Raw genomic sequence first — 13,753 nt, forward strand, 5'->3', positions numbered from 1 at the left:
CCTGAATTGGTTTGGGACAAGAAAATGCAACAATCCCGGGCTGAACAAAAGCTTGACATTTCAGGTGCGTTGTTTCATTCCAGCCCAGGGAAGGGGGAAGGCATAAGGAAATCTGCCCATCTAACAGTATTTAAAAGGGAATTTGGATACTTACTTGAAAAGGCAGAGTACAAAAGGGTGTGGGAAATGATAGGAAAATTTAACTGTTGTAGATTGTTTCAGCTGAGTAACTCAAACAGCACAGACATAAATACCAAATAGTCTCTATCTGTGCTGTAAATATTATGATTCCATTTCAACGCAAGTTTTTAATATTCAAAAATCAAACAGAATTCAACAGTTTTGATAATTCTTGCTTCCTCTCAACTCTTGATTTGAGCACAGTTAGCTTTCTTTCATTTAGTTTAAGTCATTTTTCTTTGCCTTCTAAGTCTATGAGGTAGCACTTAGACATGTTTAGGTAAATTTTTTAACTTTCTCTGTTCCATTAATTGTGGTTGCGCTTATTTCAACAGTATTCCTCAGCTGGTTCTGAATATCGATCTCGCTCCCACTATCTTGGATATTGCAGGCCTTGATATCCCACTAGATATGGATGGCAAGTCTATCCTGAAACTATTGGAATCGGAGAAACCAAGAAACAGGTGGGCCAAAACAATGCAGGAAGGTTTTGATAATAAACTGGCAGCCAGAGAAGAATAATACAGAACAATGCAACCAGATTCAGAATCATAGAATGGTTACAGAAGGAGGTCATTCGGCCCATCGAGCCCACACGGTTCTCTGCAAGTGCAATTTAGCTAGTCCCACTCCCTCGCCCTTTCCCCCTAGCACTGCAACTTTTTTCTCTTCAGGTACTTACCCAGTTCCCTTTTGAAAGCTACAGTTGAATCTGCCTCCACCACCCTTCCAGGCAGTGCATTCCAAATCATAACCATTTGCTGTGTAAAAACATTTTTTCTCATGTTGCCTTTGTTTCTTTCGCAAATCACTTTAAATTTGTGATCTCTGGTTTTTGACCTTTCCTCCAATGGGAACAGTTTCTCTCGATCTACTCTGTCCAGACCCCTCATGATTTTGAACATCTCTATCAAATCTCCTCTCGACCTTCTCTAAGGAGAACAACCCCAGCTTCTCCAATCTATCCACATAAGTCCCTCATCCCTGGAACCACTCTCATAAATCTTTTCTGCACCCTCTCTAAAGCGTTCACATCCTTCCTAAAGTGTGATGGCCTGAATTGGACACAGTACTCCAGTTGAGGCCAAACCAGTATTTCATAAAGATTCATCATAACTTCCTTACTTTTCTGCACTATGCCCCTATTTAGAAAACCCAAGATCCCTTGTGCCTTTTTAAGAATCTTCCCAACCTGCCATTCCACCTTCAATGATTTGTGCACATGTACCCCCAGGTCTTTTAGTTTCTGCACCTCCTTTAGAATAGTACCATCTAGTTTATATTGCCTCTCTTAGTTCTCCCTACCAAAATGTATCACTTTGCACTTCTCTTCATTAAATTTCATCTGCCATGTGTCCAGTCATTCCAGCAGTCTGTCTACATTCTCTTGAAATCTATCACTATCCTTCTCACAGTTCACTATACTTCCAGATTTTGTGTCATCTGCAAGTTTGGAAGGACCCAAACCTTTTGAGAAACTGTGGCAGTGGATGGCAATTGAATATAATTGTAAAATAGTTGGTATGGCAACAAAGAACGAGAACATGGTGTATCAGGTGAATAGAATATTTTCTGTGCCCTTACAAAGGGAGCCAATGAGCCTCAGTATATCATATTTCTGGAGCAATGACCTACATGAAAATTTCTAGCCTCCTTGGTCCCGCCCAAGATGCACTCTTAGTGGTGTAGACACCTACTGGCATTCTCTACTAGCTAAGGAGACATCCAGATGTGTTGCTCATTTAGTGGCATAGGTAAATTAGGGTCGGATTTTATTCTGGCAATGGGGGTCCCAGGGGCAGGCTGGAAGGAGGGGGACACCCTGCCTCGGACCTCCATCGGATCCCCGTTGCTATTTAATGCCAGGCAGGCAATTAACTGCCGCAGTCAGGGATGAGCTCCCACCTCTGGAGCTGCCGGTCAATCAGAAGGCCGACAGCTTTGCAGTACCAGCAGTGCCAATGGGAGCTGATGACTGGAGGAGACCCGGGGAGAGGTAAATGGGGTCGGGGTCGCTGAGCCATTCAGGCAGGCCCTGGCGACAGGGTGGTGGGGGGGGGGATGTTAGTGAGGGTGGGGTTGAGGGGTCTTACTGGGAGAGTTGCCATCACCGCGAGAGGGACCCTTCAGGGACCCTGAATTGCCCCCAAAGGAGGGACCCCCGACCCTGCTCAGCGGCTGCGGCTTTACTTGGCGGTGTCTCCCTGTGGCAGCGGGCCCCTCCACCTTCTATTAAATTGAAGTGGAGGCGGAAGGAGGCCCTTCGTGACTATTAATTGGCCACTTAAGGGCCTCAATTGACCTGGGTTGGGTAGGCTGTCTTCGACCTTCCCCGCCTTGTACAAAATAGCTGGGGGCCTGGGCGACTATGGGAAGGGTGCACCCTGCCATTTTGTTTTCCCCCTCCCTCCCCCCCCACCGTCTCTGTGCCGTCTCCAAGGGCAGAACAAAATCCTGCCCTTAGTGTCTCAACATCCAGCATGTCTTTTCTTCCAGATTCCGTTCAAATAAGAAGGCCAGGATTTGGCGTGACACATTCCTTATTGAGAGAGGGTAAGTTACAGTGCTTTAAGAATATAATACAATAATTATGTATGGTTGTTCCGCCTTCACAAGGAAATACATGCTGATAAGCATTGCACTTTTGACTCCAAAATTATTTTTGTCACGTTTTTACACAAAAAATAGAAACTCTTACATGATTTCCCAACTTCCAAATGTATTAAACCTGATAGTTATTATATTTTTCTTGTAGTGTTGCACAGATGTGAATACAAATAAATCTTACTGCATTTCCTGTTAAGGAATTGACTCTCCCAAAGAGCTCACACTCTAAATTTTGTAATTTTGTGATTGCAGAGTATGTAGAATGTCATACGCCTATACCATTGTAAGTTCCTTGAGAGGAGAAACAATCACTGAGTGTTAGAAGTTATTGTTAATGCAGATAATGTATTAATAAGCTCTAAAACATAACAGTATTTATCATTAAAGAAGCCATGTCAGCAAGAAAATTGCATTAGATTTTTAAAAGCAGGCATAACTCCATTCCTGGGACAGGTGGAAGTATTCAAGTGACATATTAGTGAGGTGGGACTGAAGCACAAACATGTCCTGTTGCATGTTCTTGGCTTTCCGCCTACAGACATGCAGATGGCAAGAACACTGGGGTTGATATCTTGAGAAGAATATTCAGTAATGGCACCATAAGAATCCTTAACCCTTCCACCTTATCTCCTTATCAAGCAGCCTCCAGTAGTTTAACACCCAGGCTCCGAATTTCCTGCTCCACTGCTGTAAGTTTGCTAGAAGTGCAGCTGGTCTCTGTTTACTGGTTAAGTTACGGCAACAGAATGGAAAGAACTACGAGGAATTCCCAGTTCTCGCCTATGCTTGTGAGTGAATGATGGCCAAATGTGGCTCTCCAAACTGTCTTGCATTAACCAGTTTGGATTATATTTGCCTTTATTCCACCAACCTCCCATTTGGGCGGCACAGTGGCGCAGTGGTTAGCACCGCAGCCTCACAGCTCCAGGGACCCGGGTTCAATTCCGGGTACTGCCTGTGTGGAGTTTGCAAGTTCTCCCTGTGTCTGCGTGGGTTTTCTCCGGGTGCTCCGGTTTCCTCCCACAAGCCAAAAGACTTGCAGGTTGATAGGTAAATTGGCCATTATAAATTGTCACTAGTATAGGTAGGTGGTAGGGAAATATAGGGACAGGTGGGGATGTTTGGTAGGAATATGGGATTAGTGTACGATTAGTATAAATGGGTGGTTGATGTTCGGCACAGACTCGGTGGGCCGAAGGGCCTGTTTCAGTGCTGTATCTCTAATCTAATCTAATCTAAAAAATTTGGATCCACACAACTACAGAGTGAATTAATTAATTCTTTCCTGCCAGTTATCAAAGAAGTCAGATAACAAAGTTTTGCACCAACAATTGTTTATTCACCTTCAAATCATAGTTGACAGGACTTAGACATTAAATAGACTGAATTAATTAACAAAATAAGGAACAGAGGTTACAAAGGCAAATTAATTCAGTTACAGTAATTCAGCATTACCTGCTTGCTGACTATAGTTGAGTCAGTGCCAGAGATTGAAATAAATTGATGAACTTTCTTTAAAATGAGACACCTTACATAGCTGACAAGTTAAAAGCATTAGCGGGGTCGATTTTAACCCTTCTTCCCCCTGGGAACTGTGCGTAAGGAGGGGTTAACATTGGGTGAGTCGACTTCCCACCAGATGTCATTTAATTTTCATTGACTTTCAAGTTAGTCATGACTGCCACTATGGGTAGGTAGGGGCTGAAAGGAAATGTAAAAATCACTGTCTGATGATGCCATCTGCTCCAGAAGGCTATTTTTACTAGAATTTGGATGGAGGAGGCCTGCCTGGTGGAAAAACGAGCAGAGAAACCTAGTGGAAGGCAGCAGGGTGGCCAGAAGAGGCCAAGGTAAATTCAGTTTATCAATTTTTGGAAGAATTCCTAGGGGCTAAGAGGAGCAGCAGTGCACGTGCCTCGACTAGCCCAGATCGACATTGGCACCATATCCGCCTCACTCTGCCTCCCAGCACCCACCTCATGCCGGAAACCATTCCCTTGAGTCTCTCACCCAGCTGTGTCCAGCTCCCACCCCAATTCCCGCTCATGCCTGTCATCTTTAGGCGGGAGACAGATGTGAAAAATTCTAACATTGCCAAGCAGTTAAAATCAGCTGGGCCTTACTTATTTCCCAATTTCTAGATGTGCCATAATGGGCCGGAATTTTATGGCCCTCAAACAAGGGGGCTGGTGGCGGGGGGGCTTTGAACTTAGTGGGAGGCGAGGGTGGGGTGCCGTTCCCCACCCCCTCCCGCCCCCGCTCCAATTTTATCAGGAGGCCTTCTTGTGGGCTGGTGGGGGGGGGTCCCTCCTGATTGGGCAACCTGTGCCCCACGTAGGGCCTCCCCCAAAGCCTCAACCGCCCCCAACACACAACACTCTCCCCGCCCTCCTAACCAACCCCCCTTGCCTCCCCGGGGCCTGGCCGATTGTCCCCGGCAAGGCCCTAAAAACGTACCTGTCTTCCAGGACCATCCGTCACTTTGCTTGTGATGGCTAGGTGTAGTCTCAGCAGTCGCCACCGCTCCCAGTGGCACTGCTGGGACTAAGAGACGCCGGCCCGCTGATTGGCCAGCAGCTCCATTAGGCAGGACTTCCTGCCTCAAGGAGTGGAAGTCCCGCCCAAGACCAATTAAGGGCCTGGGGAGCGGAAAATCCCGGCCTGGCTCCCCAGGCCCGGTGGAGGCAGACTCACCACTGACTTTTATGGCCAGTGCGCGGGGCCTCCCACCCAACGAAAAATTCCGGCCTTGGTCCCCCATACACCGATCCTACCCACTGAGTTAAAAGCTGAGCCAGAGTCAGTCTTGATTAAAGTTTTTAGGGGCTTATTTTGGTGAAAGGGTAAAACAGGCACTAAATGGGTGCTCTTAAGGACAAGGTTGTATAATTCCTGTTAAGATTAACCTGTTTGAAAGTCTGGTTTTAGCATACAATTTTGGTTCTAATTGCTTGGAGGTGCTAAAACAGAGCCACTTTCAGGTCAAGCACTGAATAGAAGCAATTTTCATGGAGCAGTATATGTGAACTCTACTCACCAACTTCGATTGAAGGTGTGGAGTGGGCTGACTGACACACAGTGGCAGGTCTTAGGATGATTTAAGGACTGAGTGAGAGGGTGCACAGGTTTCAGGCACAGCATTGGAGGTCTTGGTGGAGAAGGTCCAGAGGAGGAGTGATGTCCTGTAACTGCAGGGGAGAAAAGGCCACCTCACTCTCCTGTCCTCCTCTCCTGCAGAAACTTGTGTTACCCTGCCTGACCTCATGTCATTGCGCCATTGCTCCTGAAGACCAAAGTGGATCCCGAGCAGGTTGCCCATGACCAAGCACTGCCTTTGTCATGGTGACTCCTGTAAAGATGTACAATGAGGTCGCGTGGCACAGCACTCTTTTTAGTTGAAGTACTCAGTGAATTTCTGGAATAAATGTTGATAGAGTATTGGTAAAGTCTTGACAAAGTGTCCCAGAAACTCTCCCGATTTGTTTTAAAGGTCCTCTTCAAACCTCCAGCAGCAAGTAAACAGTAAAAGGCAATAGACCTTTAAGTAACACTCAAAATCCTCTGCAATGACTTGTTTACTCCGAATCAGATGGTCACTGCTTGGAGAGGGCATTAGGTAAAGTGCTTGCCACCAAAATGCCATGCAGCCTTCTCAGTGAGCACCTGTATGCCATTTAATAGAACATAGAACATAGAACATAGAACAGTACAGCACAGTACAGGCCCTTCGGCCCACGATGTTGTGCCGAACCTTTAACCTACTCTAAGATCAAACTAACTACCTACCCTTCATTCTACTATCATCCATGTACCTATCCAAGAGTCGCTTAAATGCCCCTAATGTATCTGCTTCTCCTACCACCGCTGGCAGCGCATTTCATGTACCCACCACTCTCTGTGTAAAGAACCTACCTCTGACATCTCCCCGAAAACTTCCTCCAATCACCTTAAAATTATGCCCCCTGGTGATAGCCCTTTCCACCCTGGGGAAAAGTCTCTGGCTATCCACTCTATCTATGCCTCTCATCATCTTGTACCCCTCTATCAAGTCACCTCTCATCCTTCTTCGCTCCAATGAGAAAAGCCCTAGCTCCCTCAATCTTTCTTCGTAGGACATGTCCTCCAGTCCAGGCAGCATCCTGGTAAATCTCCTCTGCACTCTCTCTAAAGCTTCCACATCCTTCCTATAATGAGGCGACCAGAACTGAACACAATATTCCAAGTGTGGTCGAACCAGGGCCTTATAGAGCTGCAGCATAACCTCGCGGCTCTTAAACTCAATCCCCCTGTTAATGAAAGCCAACACACCATATGCCTTCTTAACAACCCTATCAACTTGGGTGGCAACTTTGAGCGATCTATGGACATGGACCCCAAGATCCCTCTGTTCCTCCACACTACCAAGAATCCTGTCTTTAAGCCTGTACTCCGCATTCAAATTCGACCTTCCAAAATGAATCACTTCACACTTTTCCAGATTGAACTCCATCTGCCACTTCTCAGCCCAGCTCTGCATCCTGTCAATGTCCTGTTGCAACCTACAACAGCCTTCCACACCATCCACAACTCCAGCAACCTTCGTGTCATCGGCAAACTTGCTAACCCAATCTTCCACTTCTTCATCCAAGTCATTTATAAAAATCACAAAGAGCAGAGGTCCCAGAACAGATCCTTGTGGAACACCACTGGTCACCGAGCTCCATGCTGAATACTTTCCATCTACTACCACCCTCTGACTTCTTTGGGCCAGCCAATTTTGTATCCAGACAGCCAACTTTCCCTGAATCCCATGCCTCCTTACTTTCTGAATGAGCCTACCATAGGGAATCTTATCAAACGCCTTGCTAAAATCCATATACACCACATCCACTGCTCTTCCTTCATCAATGTGTTTTGTCACATCTTCAAAGAATTCAATAAGGCTTGTGAGGCATGACCTGCCCCTTACAAAGCCATGCTGACTGTCTCTAATCAAACTATGCTTTTCCAAATAATCATAAATCCTGTCTCTCACAATCCTCTCCAATAATTTTCCCACTACCGACGTAAGACTGACTGGTCTATAATTCCCAGGGTTATCCCTATTCCCTTTCTTGAACAAGGGAACAACATTTGCCACCCTCCAATCATCTGGTACTACTCCAGTGGACAGTGAAGACGCAAAGATCATCGCCAAAGGCGCAGCAATCTCTTCCCTTGCTTCCCGTAATATCCTTGGGTATATCCCGTCTGGCCCTGGGGACTTATCTGTCCTCATATCATTCAAATTTCCAGCACATCCTCCCTCTAAACCTCAACCTGTTCGAGCATATCAGCTTGTTCTACGCTGTCCTCACAAACGACCAGGTCCCTCTCACTAGTGAATACTGAAGCAAAGTATTCATTTAGGACCTCCCCTACCTCCTCCGACTCCAGGCACAAGTTCCCTCCACTATCCCTGATCGGCCCGATCCTCACTCTGGCCATCCTCTTGTTGCTCACATAAGTGTAGAACGCCTTGGGATTTTCCTTAATCCTACCCGCCAAGACTTTTTCATTTCCCCTTCTAGCTCTCCTAAGTCCATTCTTCAGTTCCTTCCTGGCTACCTTGTAACCCTCTAGAGCCCTGTCTGATCCTTGCTTCCTCAACCTTAAGTAAGCTTCCTTCTTCCTCTTGACTAGCTGTTCCACATCTCTTGTCATCCAAGGTTCCTTCACCCTACCATCCCTTCCCTGCCTCATCGGGACAAACCTATCCAGCAGTCGCAGCAAGTGCTCCCTAAACAACCTCCACATTTCTGTCGTGCATTTCCCTGAGAACATCTGATCCCAATTTATGCTCCCCAGTTCCTGCCTAATAGCATTGTAATTCCCCCTCCTCCAATTAAATATTTTCCCATCCCGTCTGCTCCTGTCCCTCTCCATGACTATAGTAAAGGTCAGGGAGTTGTGATCACTATCACCGAAATGCTCTCCCACTGATAGATCTGCCACCTGGCCTGGTTCGTTGCCAAGCACCAAGTCTCCTCTCTAGTCGGCCTATCTACATATTGAGTCAGGAAACCTTCCTGGACACACCTGACAAAAACTGCTCCATCCAAACTATTTGCACTAAGGAGGTTCCAATCAATATTAGGGAAGTTGAAGTCACCTATGACAACAACCCTGTTACTTCTGCACCATTCCAAAATCTGCCTCCCAATCTGTTCCTCCATGTCTCTGTTGCTATTGGGAGGTCTATAGAAAACTCCCAACAAAGTGACTGCTCCTTTCCTGTTTCAGACTTCCACCCATAATGACTCAGTAGACAAACCATCCTCGACGACCTCCCTTTCTGCAGCTGTGATACTATCCCTGATTAGCAATGCCACTCCCCCACCTCTTTTACCTCCCTCCCTATTCCTTTTGAAACATCTAAACCCCGGAACATCCAATATCTATTCCTGCCCCTGTGATATCCACGTCTCTGTAATGGCCACAACATCGTAGCTCCAAGTACTGATCCATGCTCTAAGTTCATCACCCTTATTCCTGACACTTCTTGTGTTAAAATAGACACACTTCAACCCATCATACTGGCTGCAACTTTGCCCTGTCCCCTGTCTAACCTTCCTCACAGACTCTCTGCACTCGGTATCTGCCTGTTCAACAGCTACCCCATCCACTGATCCGTAGCTCCGGTTCCCATTTAAGTGGCAATCAGTTCCTTAATGATCCTCTGGCTAGCTGTGCTTAGCTTCAACTCCTTTACCAAGATGCCATCTTTCGCTAAACACAAGCTGAACCAACATTTCAGCTTAAGACCCCATCTTGTCCGCCTCAGAGGTTCTTTAGTGCCTAAAGTAGCCAAAGAAAATTATCCCTTATATAACTTGTAATTCGCAATTTTTCCAGAACTTAAATAACCTCAGCCTTATAAACTGGCACAAATTAACTGGTTGCCTTGCCTGCTGTTAGAGGATTCAGTAAGGTGTTACATCAAAGGTTATTACACAAAATAAGAGCTTATGGTATAGGGGGTAACATGAGGATGGATAGAGGATTGGTTCGCTAACAGGAAACAGAGAGTCAGGATAAATGGGTCATTTTCAGGTTGGTAAGCTGCAGCTAGTGGAGTGCCACAGGGATCAATGCTGGGGCCTCAACTATTTACAATCCAAATAAATTACTTGGATGAAGAGACTGAATGTGTGGTAGCTAAATTTGCTGATGACACAAAGATATGTAGGAATGTAAGTTGTCAAGAGGACGTAAAGAGTCTACAAAGGGATTTAGGTCGGTTAAGTGAGTGGGCAAAAATTTGACAGATGGAGTACAATGTGGGAAAATGTGAACTTGTCCACTTTTGGAGTAAGACTAGGGGAGGTGGTGGTATAGTGGTAATGTCACTCGACTAGTAACCCAGAGCCTCAGGCCAATGCTCTGGGGGACATGGGTTCGAATCCCACCACAACAAGTGATGGGATTCGAATTCAATTAATAAATCTGGACTTAAAAAGCTGGTCCAGTGGCGATCATGAAACCATTGTCAAACCCATCTGATTCACTTATGTCCTTTAGGGAAGGAAATCTGCCATCCTTACCTGGTCCAGCCTACATGTGACTCCAGACCCACAGCAATGTGGTTGACTCTTAAATGCCCTGTGAAATGGTCTAGCAAGCTACTCAATTGTATCTAACCGCTACAAAGTCTAAGAAAAGGAATGAAACTGGACGGACCACCCGGCATCAACTTCGGCACCGGAAACGACAACGGCAAACCCGGCCCTGTTGACCCTGCAAAGTCCTCCTTACTAACATCTGGGGGCTTGTGCCAAAATTGGGAGAACTGTCCCACAGACTAGTCAAGCAACAGCCTGACATAGTCATACTCACGGAATCGTACTTTGCAGACGTTGTCGCAGACACCACCATCGCCATCCCTGTCCCACTGGCAGGACAGACCCACCAGAGGTGGCATAGTGATATATAGTCGGGAGGGAGATGCCCTGGGAGTCCTCAACATTGACTCCGGACCCCATGAAGCCTCATGGCACCAGGTCAAACATGGGCAAGGAAACCTCCTGCTGATTACCACCTACCGCCCGCCCCCCTAAAGCCTGGCTACCTGACCCAAACCTGACAAGACCCGACTACATGTGTCGAGTTCGGGTCGGGTCGAACTTCCGAGTCCACCATTCGGGCTCGGGTCGGGTTGACTGGACACTGCTCCTGGAAAGTCACAGGATGAGGCTTACCTATGATTCCCCACAACTCCAGCTGCAGGAATAGCCTGCTGCCAGAGCAGATGACGGAGATTTGTGTTGTGTTGGGTTGGGTCAGGCGCGAAAAAAAATTAAAGGGCTCGGGCTCCAGTTGGGTTCAAGTTGGCTGTGGTTCGGTCAGGCCCGGGTCGGATTTTAATTTTATATCTGAGCCAGGCTTCACCTACCCTCCGCCCCCCTCAGCTGCTGAATCATTGCTGGATACCAATATGTTGGATACCAATTGGAAGAAGCACTGAGGGTAGCAAGGGCACTGAATGTACTCTGGGCGGGGGTCTTTAATGTCCATCACCAAGAGTGGCTCGGTAGCACCACTACTGACTGAGTTGCCCGAGTCCTAAAGGACATAGCTGCTAGACTGGGTCTGCGGCAGGTGGTGAGGGAGCCAACAAGAGGGAAAAACATAGTCGACCTCGTCCTCACCAATCTGCCTGCCGCGGATGCATCTGTCCATGACAGTATTGGTAGGAGTTACCACCGCGCAGTCCTCATGGAGCCAAAGTCTCATGTTCACACTGAGGGTACCCAGCATCGTGTTGTGTGACACTACCACCGTGCTAAATGGGATATATTTTAAACAGATCTAACAACTCAAAACTGGGCATCCATGAGGCACTGTGGGCCATCAGGAGCAGCAGAATTGTATTCAACCACAATCTGTAACCTCATAGCCCAGCATATCCCCACTCTACAATTACCATCAAGCCAGGGGACCAACCCTGGTTCAATGAAGAGTGCAGGAGGGCATGTCAGAAACAGCACCCGGCATACCTCAAAATGAAGTGTCAGCCTGGTGAAGCTACAACACAGGACTACTTGCATGTCAAACAGCAGAAGAAGCATGCAATAGCTAGATGCGAAGCGATCCCACAACCAACAGATCGGATCAAAGCTCTGCAGTCCTGCCACATCCAGTCGTGACTGGTGGTGGACAATTAAACAACTAACACGAGGATGAAGCTCTGCAAATATCCCCATCCTTAATGATGACGGAGCCCAGCACATCAGTGTAAATGACAAGGCTGAAGCATTTGCATCCATCTTCAGCCAGAAGTGCTGAATGGATGATCCATCTCCACCTCCTTCTGAGGTCCCCAGCATCACAGATGCCAGTCTTCAGCCAATCCGATTCAATCCATGTGATATCAAGAAACAACTGAAGGTAGTGGATACTGCAAAGGCTATGGGCCCTGACAACATTCCGGCAATAGTACAGAGGACTTGTGCTCCAGAACTAGCCACGCCCCCAGCCAAGCTGTTCCAGTACAGCTACAATTCTGGCATCTACCCGGCAATGTGGAAAATTGCCCAGGTATGTCCTGTGCACAAATAGGAGGATAAATCCGACCCGACCAATTACTGCCCTATCAGTCTACTCTCAATCATCAGCAAAGTAATAGAAAGGGTCATTAACAGTGCGATCAAGCGGCACTTGCTTAGCAATAACCTGCTCAGTGATGCTCAATTTGCATTCCACCAGGGCCACTCAGCTCCTGACCTCGTTATAGCCTTGGTTCAAATGTGGACAAAAGAGCTGAACTCCAGAGGTGAGGTGAGAATGACTGCCCTTGACATCAAGGCAGCATTTGACTGAGTATGGCATCAAGGAGTCCTAGCAGAACTGGAGTCAATGGGAATCAGGGTTGGAGTCATACCTAGCACAAAGGAGGACGGTTGTGGTTGTTGGAGGTCAGTCATCTAGGACATAACTGCAGGAGTTCCTCAGGGTAGTGTCCTTGGCCCAACCATCTTCAGCTGCTTCATCAATGACCTTCCCTCCATCATAAGGTTAGAAGTGGGCATGTTCACTGATGATTGCACAATGTTCAGCACCATTCGAGACTCCTCAGACACTGAAACAGCCCATGTCCATATGCAGCAAGACCTGGACAGCATCCAGGCTTGGGCTGATAAGTGACAAGTAACATTCATGCCACACAAGTGCCAGGCAATGACCATCTCAATCAAGAGAGAATTTAACCTTCTCCCCTTGATGTTCAATGGCATTACCATCGATGAATCCCCCACTATCAGCATCCTGGGGGTCACCATTGACCAGAAACTGAACTGGAGTAGCCATATAAATACCATGGCTACAAGAGCAGGGAATTATGCGGCGAGTAACTCACCACCTGACCCTCCAATGCCTGTCCACCATCTACAAGGCACAAGTCAGGAGTGTGATGGAATTCTCTCCACTTGCCTGGATGAGTGCAGTTCCAGCAACATTCATTCCCTCCACCACCAATGCACAGTGGCAGCAGTGTGCACTATCTACAAGATGCGCTGCAGCAACTCACCAAGGCTCCTTCAACAGCACCTTCCAAATTCGCAACCTCTACCATCTAGAAGAACGAGGGCAGCAGATGCATGGGAACGCCACAACCTTCAAGTTCCCCTCCAAGCCACACACCATCCTGACTTGGAACTATATCACCATTCGTTCACTGTCGCTGGGTCAAATTCCTGGAAATCCCTTCCTAACAGCATTGTTTGTGTACCTACCCCAAATGGACTGCAGCGGTTCAAGAAGGCAGCTCACCACCACCTTCTCAAGGGCAATTAGAGATGGGCAATAAATGCTCGCCTAGCCAGTGATGCCCACATCCCCCAAACGAATAAAAAAAATAGAAAAACGGTATATTATTTGAATGGAGAGAGACTGCAGAACTCTACAGAGGGATCAGGGTATCCTGGTACATGAATCGCCAAAGGTTAGTATG

General features: G+C 47.0%; 1 protein-coding gene across 8 annotated transcripts in view; it reads left to right on the forward strand.

Moving 5' to 3' along the window:
* sulf1 (sulfatase 1) overlaps positions 1 to 13,753 on the forward strand; it is a 353,304-nt gene that overhangs the window by 236,541 nt on the left and 103,010 nt on the right. For all 8 annotated transcript variants that reach the window (XM_068031966.1, XM_068031968.1, XM_068031974.1 and 5 more), the window contains 2 exons: positions 516 to 644; positions 2,677 to 2,733. In XM_068031966.1, coding sequence (XP_067888067.1) covers positions 516 to 644; positions 2,677 to 2,733 — 186 coding nt within the window. The remainder of the gene's footprint in view (positions 1 to 515; positions 645 to 2,676; positions 2,734 to 13,753) is intronic.

Source organism: Heterodontus francisci, chromosome 5 (genome assembly GCF_036365525.1).
Source record: "Heterodontus francisci isolate sHetFra1 chromosome 5, sHetFra1.hap1, whole genome shotgun sequence".
Classification (NCBI taxonomy): domain Eukaryota; kingdom Metazoa; phylum Chordata; class Chondrichthyes; order Heterodontiformes; family Heterodontidae; genus Heterodontus; species Heterodontus francisci.